This window comes from Euprymna scolopes, chromosome 35 (assembly GCF_053919585.1).
Source record: "Euprymna scolopes isolate OS-2025 chromosome 35, ASM5391958v1, whole genome shotgun sequence".
Lineage (NCBI taxonomy): Eukaryota > Metazoa > Mollusca > Cephalopoda > Sepiida > Sepiolidae > Euprymna > Euprymna scolopes.
In genome coordinates, this window is record NC_136516.1 from 46367013 (window position 1) to 46387643 (window position 20631).

General features: G+C 36.1%; 1 protein-coding gene across 1 annotated transcript in view; it reads right to left on the reverse strand.

The window, feature by feature from the left end:
- The window catches only part of LOC145259858 (uncharacterized), a 1597463-nt gene that overhangs the window by 493198 nt on the left and 1083634 nt on the right, over positions 1-20631 (reverse strand). The window contains exon 7 of the mRNA XM_080117703.1: positions 16352-16458. Coding sequence (XP_079973829.1) covers positions 16352-16458 — 107 coding nt within the window. The remainder of the gene's footprint in view (positions 1-16351; positions 16459-20631) is intronic.

Genomic DNA, 20631 nt, shown 5'->3' on the forward strand with positions numbered 1-20631 from the left:
AGAACCGATGTGTCAATATGATTGTGTCTTGTGCAGACAAATATATAAAAGTATACACATACATAACTTTATGCAAATAGTGATTTAGAAGACAATGGTCAATATAGTTGGGGTCACTTGTACCAAAATATAAACTCAATCAGTTCTCCCTTGTGGGTCACATGGGGTAGCCTGTATACAATACAACACCTATCTTAACTCAGAATCTGATTATTTAAGAGGGCTGCTCAATAAGTATTTGTTTTATTAGACTTGAAGACGATCATGTTGTAGTCAGTTGGGAAATAGCTCCATGGTATTGTGCCCCGAAGATAAGAAGTACTAGGAAATAAACTTTATTTATGAAAGCGTCTTTGGTTTTAGATACACATAAAGAGAAAAGAAAGTTCTTTGCTGTGGCTGTAGCTAGATGAGTTCTTGCTGTGAATAGTTTACAGAAGGAAACCAGATATCTGGGATCGGTCGAGTATCTATCATGCAAATAACGATAGTGTAGAGCGAGAGAGACAGACTAGCAGCATCTCTTCTGTGAGAAAGGGGTTGTAGGGATGAGAAGAAATCACCTCCTCTCACTAGATCGTGAAGTTGGTTTTAGATTCTGTTAAGGCTTGTAAGAATGCTCCAATCAGCGCCTCTCAAGATGTGCCAGCAGTACTTCATCTTACAGCTTAACTGGTATATACGTTGAGGGTTGCATCAGGAGTCAGAAGGGAAAACTAATGTACGTATATTCAAGGCCATAGCTGAAACCTTATAAAATGATCGCCTGTCTGTAGTAGAATGTGAACGAAAATGGATGGTAATATTTGATGCTACTAAGACTAAACTTCTTTCCTTCAATAATTACAAGAAACATTCTCAACCACCGACTGTCATGACTACCAACATTTTACTTGAGAGCTCATCATTCAAACTCCTCGACTTACCATTCACAGGCAACATGAACTGGACCAAGTACATTGAAGACATTGTCACATAAGGAGTGGTCCCTCTATCTTGCTAGAAAACTAGCCACACTCACATCTGTGTTGGTGCATCTACGATTAGTCCCTCCCTCTTAGACAGGAGTCTCTAAAAAAAAAAAGAATTAGTCTCTAATCTAATAGGTTCCATTCAATCAACAAAGCTTCAACCCCTGTCCCATTGATGCAATGTTGTATCTATGTACCTGTTTTACAAGTACTTTAATGGAATGGACTCTGACGAACTCTTCTATCTCCTCATCGTATATACCTGTCTAATCGAAGGAGTAGCAAAATCCCACCTCTTCATTGTTAAGGTCTGTAAATGCTGGAAAGCTATCTATTCTGACAGTTTTTTTTTCTCAAACTGCTAGTCTTGCTCCCCTGATGGTACTAACGTGTAGAAATTTAAATGCAATGTGAACAAATATTTCACTGCTCAGTTCCTTAGATAGAGCCCCTGTAGACATGGTTCCCTATAGTAGCCCCTTGTCTGGGGTAAGTAAGAGTTTAACAAGTGAAGCATGCATGGTCCCCCGTGAGTGCACAGTGAACAAGGCATAAAGAAATGACTAAGTTCAGTATTTGCCCTCCTCCCATTTAGCCCCAAAAGTTCCCAGGGGACGTCAAATCCTGACGAAAATGAACAAACGGTGCAGTTTTAGGACTTACGAGGGGCGTGCAATAAGTAATGCCCCTGACCCACTTCCAGTTGTCTGATCTAGCTGAAATTTTGCATGTGTATGGATTTATATCTCTACGGGTGATGTGGCAAATTATAGCTTTGAACTAATTGTGGTTTCTTTTTTACAGGTGTTTGAACTGAGTCAGGTGTGAAATGAAGCCTGTTGAATGTCGAGCAGTGATCCGGTTTTTGTATTTGAAAGAACGCACACCACAGGAGACTTTTGATGAAATGAAAGAAACTTATGGTGATAATGCCCCATCATATGACCTTGTAAAACGCTGGCATCGTGAATTCAAACACGGCTGGAAGTCTGTGGAAACAGTTCCCAGACATGGTCGTCCCCCCCTCCTTCTGCCATTGATGAGGCATCTGTCCGTCAAGTTAGGCTGCCATTTTGGAAGATCGGCGCATTACTATTCGCCAAATAGCCCAAGATGTCAAGATTAGTACAGGGTCTGTGAAAACTACCATTCATGACCATTTGCATATGGGTAAGATGTCTGCCAGATGGATTCCCAGGTTGCTCACACCATTCCAGAGACGAGAATGTGTCGAGTGCTCGAGGATGAATTTGGAGATGCGCCAAGAAGATGAGTCAAAGTTTTCAAAAGACTGATTACACAGGATGAAACCTGGGTCCATCACTATGATCCAGAGACCAAAGCCCAGTCAATGCAGTGGAAGCACTTGGACTCACCTCCAAAGAAGGCAAGGGCGCAGCCCTCCGCTGGCAAGGTCATGCTCACAGTCTTCTGGGACCAGGACGGAGTAGTGATGACAGATTTCCTGGCAAAGGGTACCACAATTACAGGAGCCTATTATGCTTCACTTTTGAGGAAATTAAAGGACGCTATAAAAATCAAGAGGCGGGGCAAGATCAGCCAAGGTACTCTCCTCCTGCAGGACAACGTTCTGGTCTACAACTCGCATGTCGCCAGATTAGAAGCATGGGCGTGTGGTTATGAAATCCTCCCCCATCCTCCCTACTCTCCTGACCTTGCACCCTCTGACTTTCACCTCTTCCCAGCCATGAAGTTGATTTTGAAAGGAAAGCGTTTCCAAGGTGATGCAGCCTTGATTTCTGAAGTCACGTCGTGGTTGGAGGACCAACCTAGGGTGCTATACAAAAACGATCTCCAGAGCTGCATCAAACGATGGGAGAAATGCATCTCTGGGTGGTTCCTATGTAGAGAAATACTAATAACTGTGCCAAGTTTCGTTGCTCTACTGCTATGGGAAGTGGGTCAGGGGCATTACTTATTGCACGCCCCTCGTAACACGTGTAAATTTGAGTTCTGCACCATGCAAAAAAAAAAAAAAATGACTAAGTCTATCATTTGACCCCCTCCCATTTAGCCTTAAAATCCCCAAGGCCTTAATATATTTAAATTTTAGTTCAGCACCATGCAAAACTGCTAAATAGACATACACACAAAATTTTGGACAAATATGATAAGATAGTTCCAAAAATGGAATATTTTTATCAGCCCTAAAAGAGCCCCTGGGGCACACCCAAGAGTTATCTCGAAGTATAGACCAACAAAATTATATAGAAATCAGTTAGTTACAACTTTTCAGAAAGTTTCATAAAAATCCAAAGCATCAATTTTTTTAATAAGCACAAAAGTGTCAATTGTAGTCATTTGACACCGAAAGGCAGCCCTAGGGGGAGCAACCGGAGTTTTCCCGGAAAATCTGTTCTGTTACTTTTTTACTCATATCCTGGTTTATGTTTGTGTAAAATTTCAAAAAATTTCAAGGCGTAGTTTTTGAGAAAAGTGTAGACAGACGAACGGGCGAACAGACGAATGGACAGACGGACCGACGGACAAGGGTGAATTTATAGGCCCACCCTCCTTTTACGGGGGGGGGACAAAAAAATAGATATTTTCTAAAGCAATGAATAATCCAAGGATTTTTCTAGCAATCTTAGGAATACATTAGACCAAACATAATATTAGCCACATAAACGATTTTAAAGAAAATGTAGTTGTTTATATGGCGGGTGTCATAGAGATAGTTTAATCCATATTACAAACTATTGCCTTGAATACATTCTTTTTACAGCACTAAACCATACGAATATTTATGCAACATTTTCAATAGTAAAACAAACATCTTTTTACATAGGTTCGCGTATTAAGGCAATAAGAAGGTTGAGAATAAGTTAGTTTTATTGAGTAACGTCCACTAAAAACGTTACAATTACTTTATGGATTGAAAGAATGGCGGAGAAAAAGCGAGACAGAAAGGGGGAAATAAGTAACACTTCCAATGACAAAATAAACGTCTTTATACATACGTGTGCAGTGTTGTGGATTTTTATCGCCCTGTCTGACACTACTGTTTTTCTTTGCAGCGTTTCATGAGTGGCTGTCGGTCGTCTCGTCTGGCGAATAAAACTCTTTTCATGATCAAAGATCACGCAACAAAACGTTCACTGAGAGTTTTCATAAATGCTTTTGTTTAAAAAGAATGAACTTAGGAGAGAGAGAGAGAGAGACTATTGCTATCTTATCTATTTATTAACTTCTTAAACTCAACTTTTTAACTTAACGAAATGAGTGACGCAAACGGACAGAGTCTTGAGGTAACGTTCGTTGATATTATCAGTTTTCTACATCATTGGTACCGACTCGTTCGCTCGGCTTCCAGAGAGAGAGAGAGAGAGAGAGAGAGAGAGAGAGAGAGAGAGAGAGAGAGAGAGAGAGAGAGAGACTAATATAGAAATCTTTCTTTCTCTCCGCTCGCAATTCTTCATCATCTCTCTGTTTTATCTACGATGCTTGGTCTCTGCCTCCTGCCTTAACTTTACATCATCCCTCTCTGAGTACGATTCTATGTGCTGATTAAGTTTATCCTGGCATGCACTAAATGTGACCCCTGTCAAAATTCACAGTAGCTAACTTAATCGCTACTAACGTAGAGTCCCTAATATGCAACACTCATACCAATTCAAAATGCCCGATTTTGTTGAATATTTATGTGGAGAATGGTTTTATGAAAAGTGGTAAAAGATAGCAAACAGAATTAAATCCATTATTGTTACGTGTCAAAAAACAAGTCACGAGAGAATATTGTAGCGTTGAATATTGATGAGTCAATAGAAAAGAAACTGCAAAAATAGAAGGATGATATTTTATCACGAACAAAAGTTGGCAGTTTAAGTTAAGAATATTCCAGGACATCTCAAGAGATAAGAATTTTTTGAAAGATTGGATTAGAATTTACGAAGTTCGGTTTGATGACGCATGACATTAATTACTCTTTCCTGCAACCTGGAAATAAAGTCAATGCAGTTACATGCAGAAGTCTGGTGGTGCCCGGCTGATGCCCCAAAGACTCAAGTATAAGTCCTAGTACTGAAAAATATTATTAGAAAGAGAGATAGTTTGAATATGATTGGATGCCTTATATTCTCAATTTGGATGCCTGAGGCCACTACCCGAATGCTTCTCCCTTCCCATTTGCGTATTGTCTAATGTTTGCTTAATGTGTGTGCATGTGTGTGTGTGTGTGTGTGTGTGTGTGTGTGTGTGTGTGTGCCCAAGAAAAGGAATGAGCTGTGCAGAGGAGAAAAAGGAGGTAAAGAGGAGAAGGAAAAAAACGGGAGAAGAAGAGATAGAAAGGAATCGAAGTTATGGTAAATATATGCCCCAGGCAATGCCGGATAGCCCTGCTAGAATATATGTATAAATTCTTCTTGGTCTGAAAAACATATGGCCATTTCAAAAATAGTTTGCTGACTTTTTTGTCTAAATTTTAAACTCTGCCCACCCACCCCTCTAAACATATATCATATATTTTACGCATTTGAAAAGGAATTGCAAACATGAAAAGAAAAAATGGCTTTCATATGAATAATATTTAAATAAATAAGTTCGATTTAAACATATTCTGTCTCCGCTTGAAATCTTATTATATACGTGGTATATGTTCGAAATTATGCAGAAAGAAGAAATCTTGGTGTCTGGTAGACTTTGTAAAGGGGCCTTTGGGATTCAACATCGACGCTCCTTGTTTCTAGAAAAATAATTTGCGCTCAGGAATAATGCAAATACATTTAATATCTCGTAGGACGATCGAGATTATGAAAAAAAAAAAAAAATAATAATCAGTGCCAGGAAAGTTTTTAATGTTGCAGTTCTCAAATCTGTGCATGACCGATCATCATTATCAGCATCATCATCACTCCATACTGGTGAGACAACATGATCAGTGATGGTGGAACATGGGTGGGGCTAAATTATTTAAGAGGACGGCTCAACAAGAGCTTATTTACATTATACAGGGTGGGCCATAAGTCACGCACCAAATAATTAAGTGATGTGAAACTGTCAAATCTGCTGGGCAAAATATATTTTCTTTTCTTTGGGTTTAAGATACATCTTCTTTTATAAAGTAATAAAACTTTTTTTGTATTTATCAGTTGCTATAACTGTCAAATTTAATTTCCATCAAAGTTTTTTAGTTATGATTCGCCTTTTAAAATTTTTTATTTTAATTTCAGGCATGCCTTTAACAATTGACGAACGAGCGTGTACAATGTGTTTTTCGGTTTATTGGTTAAGTTTGGTTTTAATAAATAACGTTTATTACTATCAGAATTATTTCAAATCCTTTGGTGCGCGACTTATGGCCCAGCCCCTATATGTCCTGACATTCATGAAAAACACTCGTCTAGCTGAAACCACTATCAATAATTTCCCCCACTCTTTATTTGTGCCTAAACCTAAACGTAGATTCCATGAACAAAGTTTCTTTCTTAGAACTGCACGCCTGTGGAACTCTGTTTCTTTTTTTCTGCATTCAAACTGGTTACAATATCAAGTCCAACATAAACAAATTTTTGATGAACCATCCCCTTAAGTAATCCAATTTACCAAATTTCCACTACTGATGATTATTACGATATTATCCCTTTGACTACTATACACTCATTAACCCCTATCCTCGAGTGGCCTCCGGGCCTTGATAAGTGGTGAGTCTTTTGTAAAAAAATAAAAATAAAACAACTATGTTGTAGTTAGCTGAGAAGCAGACCCACTGTATTGTGTTCCACAGACGAACAGTTCTAGGAAAAAAACTCTGCCTATGGAATTTTTGCTTAGTTTTAGGCAAAGATAAGGAATGAGGGAACTTGTTAACGGTTGTTGTAGCCAGATGCATATTTGTTGTGAACGTCCTATGATGGACGACTATAAATTGAAATTCAATCGAGCATCTTCCATAAAAGTAGTAGTGTTCCAGGCTCTCAAATGAGTAACCTCAGGTAACATCACTCACCTGTTTTGCATATGATCTAATCCAAAGTGTTGATATCAGTCATGCTGCATGCAGCTAAACTACTTCTCACATGGTCAAGCAAGGTCTTCCTTGGTCTACCACACTCCCTAGAGCACCCAGGTATATTATGGAAGTGATGTTGGATGTGGAACTTTGCACATGGCCAAACTACTTGAGATACTAAATGCTTTCAAAAAATATAATACTCTACCACGCTCCCTAGTGCCTGGAATGTCTATGTGTGTTTTGGGTGTTATAGAATATCAAGAAGTATTGGAGGGGGGGGGTTACAATCTTGTCATTCTTATAGTTAAAAGTAAAAAATTTACTTAACCACCCTAGAATGTTTTAACAGCATGGAAGCAGAGGATCGTTTTATGTAAAACTAGCAGGGCTCCCGGTGTGGCCCAGTCATAAAATACACTTAAATATGATATTTTAATTCATGCAGATTTGCGGCATAGGCGAGAAGGGGGTGACTGTTTATATTGCATGTAAATGTTCATTTTTACGGCACCAGTCCTTTTGAGGGATTTATAAAAATGAAGCAGAATGTACCTTTTATCTCGTCTCCCCATCTCTTGGCCGCGTCGGCTCATCTAGAACAAAATCTCTCTCATGCGTAACAGCAGACGGAAGTTTCATTTTTTTCTCGACAATTGGAACTTTATTCAGTTTCACAGTCAAATGTCGCATCCCTGTTTCTGCATCATACTTAGAAGGAGGCTGGGAATTTTGCTGTTGGTTTATCTGCCATCAATCCTCATCTCTCTCATGAGAAGTCTTCCTTTTCTAGGTTTAGATTGTAGACTCTACTGTAGATTGTCGAACTCAAACTGTGGACTTTTAAACTGTAGACTGTCTCACAAACGCACGTGCGTCCCCTATCTATTTTCAAGCGTGTGTATGAGGCTGTAACCCCCGTTAACCGGCTTGTACTCAAAATAAACTCACTTACCTGCGGCGCTTGTCAATCTCTCGTGCAATCGCTCACCGACCTAGAGTCAACAAGTCTGATCTATGTCACTGGTAACCTTTTGAACCTCATTGCACCTAACACCATCACATACTAATCACACTAATCATGTCACATTTATATTTATTATCATAGAGTGAATTCTCTATTATTATATTCTACCCAATATACAGTAGTTATTTCAAAAGTTAAAAAAATATATGACTTGGGTGCCATCAGCAAGAATCAAAACCAAAACATTTAGTACTCCAGTCTAAGTTGTTACCATTTGAGCTATCGTCAGACAGAGAGGAAATAGTTAAAAATGAATCGAGTTTAACGTATAAACGTATATTTGCGCATGCATACAAAATCACTTTAAGTTGACTTACGCCTGCCAAGTGACAAGTTTTTTTTTTCTATTTTGACCTTTTAGAAGCTATTTTTACCGGCTGAAACCTCATAAAAGAATGATCCACAAAAAACTGCAATCATTTGACCTGCCTCGCACCGCTCTCACACTTTGTATCTCGGAGGAGATGCACTTTGAAAAAAATGGGGACAGATAAACATAGTGAGGTTTATAAATTATAGATTTATGCAGAAAACTGATTCGAGATTCTAAAATTTTCTTTCCTATTTTCGTTTTGTATTAACTTGTTGTGATTAGTAGACAGTTTAGATGGATAAATCTCTCTTATAGTATACACTAGCAAGGAGACCTGATGTTGCCTGGGATTTAATGAGGATCAACGAATGTTTCACACTTCCATATTTTTATTGTCATCAAAATCGGTGAAATCACCCATTTTTCAATCAAATTGATGCCTGCTTAAGTTGGGGACCCACCACGGTACACTCACAGAAAACTTCACATGCTTCCCCACAGTGACAGTCCACAATGCATTGTAGTCTTTACTGCACTGTAGAGAACCTACTGCTTATTTTATAAAAATATTTTTTATATAATGACTTGAATTAAAGTTTAAAATGCAAAAGTCAAATATCATGCTTCGATTGTGCTCTAAACAGAAACATTAATTTCAAACGCGCTCCCGTCATATCAAAGAGCATACAGTTGATTTCATATGCATGGCCTTACTGCTTGTGCGGTGATAATGGCTTGAATTCAAGTTTTAAATGTCAAAGTTAAGTATCATGGCTCAATAGTGCTTTATACAGAAACATCCATTTCGAACGCGCCCCTGTCATATCAAAGAACCTACTGTTAATTCTATATGTCAAGCCTTTTGGATTGTGTAGTAATAAAACTTTTCAAATGCACTTGTGATGTTAGGCTGTGTAAGGTGTTAACTTTGGTCAAAATCACCTGCTTCTTTTTTCATCAGATTTTTTTTTTTTGAATATCGATTATTAAAACTTATCAAACGCAATCTGGTACAAAACCTATCTAAGAACACTGCCAGATAAATAAAGTACATTTGTGTGAAATTTCATAAAAAATTAGCCGAGCTGTTTTCGAGTCCATAGGAAATGACTTCACCCCCCCCCCATACACACACACACATAAAGTTCCTTTTATGTAATAGATAGATAGATAGATAGATAGATAGATAGATAGATAGATCGTCTTTTAAAATCTAATAAAATCAATCCAGAGAACATCAAATTGACAATTCACTAAGACGTAAGGATCAGTCTTCACTTGAGTCATACTACAGATTCAAAAAATGATTCTGGACACCTACTTGGAAAACACTCAACGTTGTTGATGATCAAAAGCACCGATAGCCATGACTAATAACAGCCTACCTGAGAGCCCATCCTTCAAACTCCTCAGCTTAATATTCTCAGACAACATGAATTGGAACAAATACATTGCGGACATTGCCAAGACTGCTGCAAAAAAAGGTGAATTCCCTCTATCGTGCTAGGAAATTGCTCACATCTGGTTGGTTTTGTTGTTTTTGTTTTATAGCATTAAAAACCTTTTTACTTAATGCCGAATCCAGTTATTTTGAAGAAAATTTTTTTAATAGAATATATTTTTATTTTTTCAAGTGGGTTTCTATTTAACCACTCTGGGTCAGAGTGGACCTGGGAGCAATGGCAATTAAAGGGTGAATCCACACTCCCCAAAGCCTGCAAGCTGGGGCCTCATCATATAGTTTAAGGTCATACCCAGGACTTCTGAGAGTATCCTGTATCTCTACAAAGCCACCATTGGTGCATGCATGGAATATCTGTGCTCATGTATCTACCACTAGTCACTCCCTTTTACAGAGTCCAAAAACAGTCGGCAATTTAATGGGTCCTGCACTATTGGCTAAGTTTTCAACTTCTGGCGCAATATTGGAGTGAAAGTGGATAAACACCAAATATAACGAAACATATGCCAAACATATTTGCTGATGATTAGGGCTAGGACAACAGCATATTCTTTTCATTGTTTTGACAACAGCATATTCTTTTCATTGTTTTGACAACAGCATATTCTTTTCATTGTTTTGACAACAGCATATTCTTTTCATTTATTTGACAACAGCATATTCTTTTCATTGTTTTGACAACAGCATATTCTTTTCATTGTTTTGACAACAGCATGTTCTTTTCATTGTTTTGACAACAGCATATTCTTTTCATTGTTTTGACAACAGCATATTCTTTTCATTGTTTTGACTCTCGAGTGTGTACTCGTTGATATTTTATATGGTTTTATATAGAGTGATGTGGTTCTCGGTGTATTAATGGTGTCTAACTGTCTCGAGAGTCAAAACAATGAAAAGAATATGCTGTTGTCATATCACTACTGATGATACCAGGTTCTGTCATAGACATGAGGAAAAAACGAATGCACACACATTGCAATGCAATGGCAAAAAAAACTGTACGGGAATGGAGCCGTAAATGGATGGTAACAGTTAATACTGCTAAGACTAAACCTTTTTAGTTTAACAACTACAAAAACCTTCTCAACCATCTGTTGCCACGGCAAATGACATCTTATCTAAGAGCCCGTCCTTCAAACTCCCCAGCTTAACATTCAGAGGAAACATGAATTGAAACAAATAGATTAAGGATATTGCCAAGGCTGCTGCACAAAGGTGGTCTCCCTCTACTATGCTAGAAAACTACTAGCACCTGAGGGTGTCTTGTATCTCTACAAAGCCACCATTCACCCATGCATGGAGTATTGTTGCCACATCTGGGCTGGTGCATCTACCACTAACTTTTAGACAGACTCCAAAAAAGAGTGTCAAATCTACTAAGTCCCACACTATCGACCAAGCTCAAACCTCTGCCCCATCGCTGCAATGTTGCATCTCTGTGCCTGTTTTACAAGTAGTCTAATGGAATGTGCTCTGACAAATTCATTGCACTTGTACCCCTCAACGTACATGTACCCAACAAACCCGTCTAGCAGCAAAATCCCACTTCACCGTTGAGGTCTCTAAATGCCGGAAAGCCCCCTATTCTAATAGTTTCTTCCCTCAGACTGCTAGACTTTGGAATTCCTTCCCTGTTTTTTGCTTCCCTGACAATACTAACATGCAGAAGTTTAAATGTAATGTGAACAAACATCTCACTCATCTCTTCACATAGTCCCCAGCAGACATGCTCCCAAATAGTAGACCATTATGATTCTAAATAGCAATATGTCTTGTTTGTTGTGGACAAGAACAAAAATAAAACTGGAGAGGGAAATGTGTATTGCTCTCCCTTAAATATCAGCGTCTTCCGGTTGCTCTGCACTACGTTCAATACGCTTATTTATTCCTGTGAAACACATTATTTCGCTTTCGTTAAGAGTCGCAATTTTATGAACTGTTTATTTTTTCAACGAGATTTTGTTTAAAAAATATTAATGATCTGTTTTGTTTTTTTTCCAACGAGATTTTGTTTAAAAATATTAATGAACTGTTTTTTTTTTCAACGAGATTTTGTTTAAAAAATATTAATGAACTGTTTTTTTTTCAACGAGATTTTGTTTAAAAAATATTAATGAACTGTTTTTTTTTCAGCGAGATCTTGTTTAAAAAATATTAATGATCTGTTTTTTGTTTTTTGTTTTTCGACGAGATTTTGTTTTAAAAAATATGAACTGCTTTTGTTTTGTTTTTTTCAACGAGATATTGTTTAAAAAATATTTATGAACTGTTTTTTTTAGAGATTTTATTTAAAAAATATTTTTGAACTAATTTTTTTTGTTTTTAGAGATTTTGTGTAACAAATATTTATGAACTGTTCTTTTTTTTTTCCAACGAAATTTTGTTTAAAATATTTAGGAACTTTTTTTTACGAGATTTTGTCTAAAAATATATAGGAACTGTTTTTTTACAACATGATTTTGTCTAAGAAATATTTATTGACCGTTTTTTTTTTCAACGAGATATTGTTTAAAAATATTTATGAACTGTTTTTTTTTCAACGAGATTTTGTTTGATTTAAAAAAACAGTACATAAACATATTTTTATTATAAAGATTATAATTTTGTTATAAAAGTTCAAATAAAGACTGTTTGAATAAAACTTCTATTTTTATATTTGCTTTTCAAATAAAAAGGTTACATTATATACAGTGTTATGCATCCGTGCCTTAAAATTTGTCTGACGTCACTTCCACCGAATGGCCTTTTAAACAAGAAAGTGCGACTCTTAACGAAAGCCCATTATTTTGTGCATTAATCTGATGTTATCTCTCCACACCTAGAAACTTGTTCCCTCAGTATTAAAATCGACAGAGTTATTTCTGCAATGATCTTTTCCTTGTTGATTGCAGGATGATGCTAGTCCTGGGCAGTTCTAGAGTGTCTACCCTTCCAGGCTTTGACTTTTCTCTTTGAGAAGAGGTCAGTTTACTGCTGATCGCCTGAGTACTCCTTACTGGGAAATGCCGACGGGGCTGTCCAAGCATTTTTAATCAGGTTAAAATGTCCCTTCTCCTCGAGAGGAGGGGGCGCTGACTCTTTAATCCCAGTTTCCGACGCCATGAGAGAGAGAGAGAGAGAGAGAGAGAGAGAGAGAGAGAGAGAGAGAGATGGATAGCACCATCTCTCCATTTTGGCAACGACGGATAGCGATTCTCGTTTCTCGCGTCCAATAAAATCAGTGGAGAGCGCATCAAATTGACTTTTGCTGAAAATGCTTAATAGATTGTTCTTTTCTTCGCACTTAATCAGCCGAACTAATTAAAACGTGTCCGTTTGGAAAATAATTTACGAGCTCCAGACAGCAGAGAGCATCGCCTTTTGTGCGCAAGAATTGCGCTCATGAATGAGAAAGACTTTTTCTTTTCTTTTTCTTTTTTTTTTTAACTACATAATATGTCAAAATAAGTATTGGCCACCAACAGTCATTCGACAGCGTAATGTATGTACGAATTTTCTTGGGTAATTGTGTTATGGGTCGATATGCATCGTTTAGTGGAAGGTAGCCTTTTTTTTTTTTTTTTTTTTTTTTTTTTTTGGCAATCGCTCACCCAGAAGAAAATTTGTGAAAGAGAATGGAGAGAGATAGAAAAAGGTGGAAAGGGAAAGGAGTGTCCTTCGTACATCAAACGTCCCCCCTCCTTTTCTAAATGTTTCTATTTGTCTGAACCAGGATGTAATTGAAAACAGAGACCTATACCAAGATCAAACAACACATTTTTTTTGAGCAAAGAAAAAAAAAACAAAGAAAATAGCGAGGATTGAATCGTTAATATATATATATATATATATATATATATATATATATATATATATATATATATATAGTCTTGTTTATAGTATTCCGAATTTTACTGGGTTTATATAATTGAAAATTCAGTAATCGTTCATATACCAATAAGTTTTAAGCCAAAAAGAGATGACTTAAACTGTAAGCTACAAAATTATCATATTTAATAATTGTTTTAACAAAAACCAAGACATCAAAGAATGGATTGATAGCAAAAAATACTGTATTACAACGTTAGTTACAATTGTTTCAAGACTATTCGGACAAATTCAAACAATATGTCGTTTGAAAATTTTCAAAAGAAAACCGTTTCGTCAAACTTGTTGAATAAAAAACACTTTAACAATGAAACACTATGGAAACCATTTGTTGCTATCAATCCATTCTTTGATGTCTTGGTTTTTATTAAAACAATTACGAAATATGATAATGACATAATCTTAAGGTTATAATGAAAGTCGTGTCCGTTTACTTTTTACTTTATATTTGAAAAACCATTAAAAAGCAAACACAACGTAGTTATCATTCTTTTCTAGTACCTCTTTCTATATAACTAGCAGGCTGTCTTTCATTGCCCGGTCAGAAAATACACTTTCATATGATTTCCGAATTGCATGTTGTATCCGCGTGTATTCCTTTTGATGTATATAAATATGTATAGCTAAAATATCAATACGAAAAATATATAAATGTTTATATCTTTTCTGGATTTATTTCCTATGTGTTGACGTGTAGGAATACAAAAAGTCTTTTGAAAAAGAAAACGAAAATGTTTCTTCCAAACGCACATATTTTCAATTGATCCTTCGGTCTTCTTTATCGCTTAAAAATTTAAGATTGGTTGTTGGCGTTTTTTTTTTTTTTTTTTTTTTTTTTGAGACATTAACAACTTCGAAATGCTGTTATTTTTTTTATTTTTTTCTCTCTATTTTATATATTACGGAGTTTACTAAAGTTTAAACCAACTTCACTGTTTTAATCTGGTTACTACCACAATACATCTTTTTGGTCAAGATCAAAGTGTCCCCCAGTATGAAAGGGTGAATGTGGTATTATGGTGAAAGATACTAGCTGGGAGAAACTTTTGATTTTGTTTAGTTCTGGAGTGACAAGGAGGACCAACGACACCCACAATCCCCCTCCCCTTTTGAGTTGGCCATGTGCCTAAGTTTTTTGTTCATTGTTGATTTTCAATGTATTTTTAACATGAATAAAGGATTAATATCTCAAAGTGTAGTATCTGTTCTTCAGATGCTCTTCCATTTCTTGTTCTCTTTCGGTGGAGGCTCAGTCCTTCACGACTGAGACAATTTTTTTTATTTTTGTACCTTTTCTCCACGTTAAAAAACGACCCTGGTGTCTAACTCTGTCCCGTGGGGAGGCATAGTAAATAGGTACTACCCAAATACATCTTCATGTGTGGACTTTATTGATCTACATATATATCTATATAATTTTTAGGACATTACTTCTCTTATACTTTGAAGCTTTCAAATTATGTGCTAATCAGCAAAATTATAATTAGACTATATATAAAGTATTTTGCTAGCTACTTTTCCTCTGAAGAGAAGCGTCATTCTTAAAATTCTGTGGAATAAGGAAACAAAAATGTTTTTTATTTTATATCCCTTGTTCGCACAATAAATGTTATAAATTGTAAAATTTTAACTTCCTTTCACACACACACACACACACACACACACACACACACACACACACACACACACACACACACATATATATATATGAAAGGATGCGCAGATCATTATATAATGATTAGATCAATCTGACAGACGTTAAAATGCATTTAATAATAAATGTTTAATTTCAATAGAATTTCTCACGGTTAACGAAGAGATTGAGTTCTTGCTAATGAAGCCAGGTATGGCTTTTGTCACCGGGTTTGGATCTATTGACTGGTGTTAATCGTGACAACCTGTGCTGATGATTCCCGAAAAGATGAAACACTAGTGTCTGTAGGTATTTAATAATTATTAGAGTAAATAATTATGTCAGCGTCTTTAGCAACTCGTTTCTTATCGTTGAGCACTTGCAGTTGAATTAAAGTCGGTCAATTTAGCTCTTATGCACAGATCATCATATAATGATTAGATCATTCTGACAGTCGTTAAAAAGCATTTAAAAAATAAATGTTTAAATTCAACGGCATTTCTTACGGTTAACGATTCTCGAAAGCATGAAACACTAGTGTCTTTAGGTATTTAATAATTATTATAGTAATATTATACCTATTTACTATGCCTCCCCACGGGACAGAGTTAGACACCAGGGTCGTTTTTTAACGTGGAGAAAAAGAAAAAAAAAAAATAATTATATATATATATATATATATATATATATATATATATATATATATATATATATATAGCACTGGATGTTTTGTCGAGAATACGTTCCCTAATTCCTTTTTGTTGGGCTGGCTGGTGACGTCTCTCTGAAACTGATTTCCTTAACCAGGAATTTCCAATTTGTCATTGACTTATTACTTTCGTGAATCGGTGTTCGTTTTCGAGGTTTGGAAATATTTCCATTGGCTTAAGATTATTTGATTAAACACCTTCATATAAAAAGTTGTTGGCTTTAGGAAGTGAGGAGAAAAATAAATTCTAATGAAACGGAGAAAGAAAAGTGTAAGCAATTATAACTATTTGCATTTTAGCATTGGTAGGAAGCACTCTGCAATTCAATCACCACATACCCATTTCGGACACTTCAGATACAGAACTGCATGATCATAAAAGTGATAAAGGTATTACTTACACTTTGCTTATGTCTATGATATTTAGAGCAGCCCCTTTCTCGAACAAGTACTTGCAGATTCCAAGGTGTCCATGATAGCAAGCAAAAAATATTGGTGTTTTATGCGTCTGAAAAAGAGAATGATAATAACTCGTAATAGAACTGAGTATTTGCTGTCAATGTGCATCTGTTGGTCACTTATAAGCTCCCAAGCTACAGGATAAAGATTTGAAGTAAATATGGCATGAAGCTCCTGGTACTCCTTCCTGTAACACATTCAGTGTTACAGGAAAGAGTACCTATTTACATGCATCTTCACGACGACAGTGTTAAACACAAGTTCGAATTTTTAGAGGGGGGAACCCAGCTCCTGCAAAATGGTCAGTCTTCATTGAAAAAAAAAAAAAAATTCCTGCGTTAACCAAAGACAAAAGAAGATGAGTATTCTTTACCATTAGGGGCCAGCCCTACGTCAGTAATGATTATAGTAGCTAGTGTGAATTCTGACAAGGCTCACTCTTAGTGCATTTCAGAATAACCCAGATCTGTAAAACGGGCTCATTCCCGGGGTTGAATGAAAGATGGGTGACAAGGTAGGGTATACAGGTCAAACACTGTAGACAAAACAAAGTCAAATGCCGTCACAATTTGGAGCGAGAGAAAAAAGGCCTTAAGATTAGTTTCTCCATGGAAGCTATCCAGACGAGACACAAGAATGAAGATCGCCCATTAATAATAATCTATAATATAAATATCACCTGTCTGTTTAAACGTATGTATGTATGTATGTATGTATATCTGCCTAAAACTTTCGACAGATAGGTCGGATTTTCACGAGATTGGTATCATTTTGAAGCTCGACCCTTCGGACAACAAATATCGAAAAATTGACCAAAAATATTAATTCCTTAACCCTTAACTGGACACTTTTCTACAGGGCGGGGTCGCCTTTTTCGTCGATATTTTCGAAAGTCATCCCCCTTTTCGATTGACTAGCCTTAATTTAAACATTCACCACTTCCGGTTTTGCGATGGACGCAATGGCAAAGATGTCACATATTTTTTTATTCACGTTCTTTCCTCTTTTACTGTATGGGTTCGAGCCTGCCTGTCTACTACTACTTTTTTTTTTATTTGCTCAACACACACCTCCAAACACCCGGGCAACGCCGGGCACCCAGGCTAGTGTTTTATATGAGTTCATTGAGAATATAAAGCTCTTTTTGGTTACCAGGCTGTTGCAGCAAAAACATTATTGTTTATTTCAAACAGAGTGGAAACATTTAAAGCAGTGGTTCCCAACATTTTTACATAGCGGCACACTATTGAATTTATTTAAATTTTCGCGGCACACCTATAATTAAAATTAGTATTTTCTACTGCTGCAATATTTTTTTTATTTATAATGGAGTATGGATACTGGCGATAGGAATTGACCAATCAAATGGAACCACGTTCTGCTAGCCACCAATCAGAAACTAGAATTGCTCCATAAAAATATTGGATCTTGTAGCATTCCTGCGCATAATATTTTGTCTCCATACGAGAAAGATCTTTTGCTCTTTGCCTGCAAAATTTTAAAGTCCTAAACTTATACAGAACAGCTGTCCATCGAAAACTCTTCATCTCTAAGGTTTGTACAGAATAGCTACTCATTGTAAACTCTACTGAAATTAAATATGGCTTTAAATTCAAGAGGCTATGGACCTGGCAGTAGCTTTTTTTCAATAAAATAAAATAATAAAAAAACAACAAATATTATATAAGGAAGATTTTTATTCACATAAATCAACATATCCTGTATTCAATATCTGGTATAGAATAATAAAGATGAATGTCAGTGGCACAGTTATGCCTGGTGTTTTTTTTTTTAACTACTGCTGCAATACGTAGGCGAATGTAAGAGAGAGACACACTTTTTCAATATTTTTTAAGTCTTTCTTTTATTTTTAATGTTGTTTAAGTAAGACATTCTCAGTTCACCTATGCACGAAGTTGAGAATTGCAGTAAGAATTAATATAAACCTCTTTTTGATGATGAGGCTTTTTCAGCGAAATATTATGAATTATTTCAAACACAACGTGAACGTTTAAAGATACATAGTGTAAAAGAAAATCAAGAAAAACTAAAAAAAAAAAAAGACATGAACTTAAGTTAAACGAAATTAAAGAGGGTGAATCTGAATTTAAGAATAAAAACAAAGACAGAATGAATTCACAATCATTAAACTTTTCATCTCAGAAGATATTTATGGGAGAATGTGAGATAAGGGTCAGGAAGTGGGATTGAAGCGCCAGCGCCTTAGGAGAACAATACTCAGGCCTGCCCCAAAAAAACAAAAACAAAAAACAAAACACTTGGGTAGCCTTGTTGGACATTCTCCAATCAGAGCGCCTCATACAATTAGCAATAAACTAACCTCTTCTCAAAGAGAAAAGGCCTGGGAGGGTGAACCTCCTAGAACTACACAGGATCGGAGACATACCTCAGTCAACAGGTAAGAAGCTATCTCAACAATGGCCCGGACTTTGGTGTTGAGATAAAAAAATGTCGATGACTGAAAGAAAAGTCAAACGGAAACGAGATAATAGAAGAAAAAATGTACATATATGACAAGCTTAACCTTTTTTTTTTTTTTACTAAAGAGTTACCACTTATCAAGGCACCAAAGCCAATCGAGGCTTAAATGAGTGTCAGGTTGAAAGTGAGACAACACGATGATGATTGGTAACGATGATAGTGACCGGGCAGAATTTGATGTTTAAGAGAATGGCTGAACATGAATTTGACTTAAAAATTACTATGTTGTAATCAGCTGGGAAGCAGTCCCGTGGCATTGTCTTCCACAGAACATGATTTAAAATACACATAGAAATTGAATGAAAGGAAAGAAAAGAGACTCCCAATATGACTTTACTGCGTGGCATGGTCCCTCGCTTTATTAGATGCCATTTTAAACGACGATAGTGTCATTGTGTATAGCCAAAAATTACACCACCAGTTAATACCAATTGTTTTATAAACAATGTTATGTTATAGCAAAGGAATAAAATGAAGGATATATATATAGAGACGTGTATGCATAATAAGAGTGGAAATAAATGAAATATTGAAAGAATAGAAGGGTCACCAGTTAGCAAGTGCTAACTGAAAACATGGACAAAGTTTTGTAAATGAAAAATTGCAAAAAACAAAATTTTATTACAAATCATTTTATATCTACACTTTTAAACATACTCGCAGGCCGCCCGGCATTGCACAGTTGTAAAAATCAAATAACTATTATATTTTAATTAATGCAGATTTCTTATCTTGTATATAATAAAAGAAGCGCAGTTTTTCCCTCTGGACCAAAATAACATAGGTTTACAACAACAGATTGTACATAAAAAATATTATATTTACGCTATTAGCCATTACCTTATTTGACTATAGAACGCCATTACATACACATTATTTCGTAATATTAAAACATTACATTTATTCCTAGGAGCGCCATATTCATGGTCCTGGATATGACCTTAAACTATATCCAGTGGTGAGGCCCCAGCTTGCGGGCTTTGGGGAGCATGGAACCACTCTTTAATTGCCATTGCTCCCCGGTCCACTCTGACCCGGAGTGGTAGTACCTGTTAGGGTCCCAACTATGGGTTAAATAGAAACCGACTTGAAAACAACAAATATATTCTATTAAAAAGATTTTCTTCAAAATCTTTGGATTTGGCATTAAATAATCTGAAAAGGGTTGATATGCTGTAAAACAAATACAATCAACCAACTAACCAACCAGCCATATTCATCTTCGTCTTAACCTTCAGAGGTAGTAGCTCAAATTTTTCCTCCTCTTCGATAAGTCCTCTTATGACCCCATTCTACACTGCGTGCATTTATACTTTTTCCTACTTTCCTGGATCTTAGCCGTCATTTACTGACTAGTAGTTTCTTACACATCGCATACTCTTAACACTTTACCACTACTTGAATAATGATTTCTCCCTCCTACTATTCCTCAAAATCTCATTGATTGACGTCTACATATTCGGGCATTCCAGATTGACCGAATTATTATTAAAAAAAGAACGCTACAGAGATTAACACAAACATGGCTCCCCTGAGTAGAATCATTACATATTAAATACCCCGAGTACAAACTTCGTAATCTCGAAAAAAAAAAAAATGATTCGCGCTACATTATAATTAACACCACCCTCATCACTACGAAATATATTACTTGTTTTATTGCGTATTGTCGTGTTATTGTTCAAACGTAAATTAGAGTTTTATATTTTCATTGCCGTTT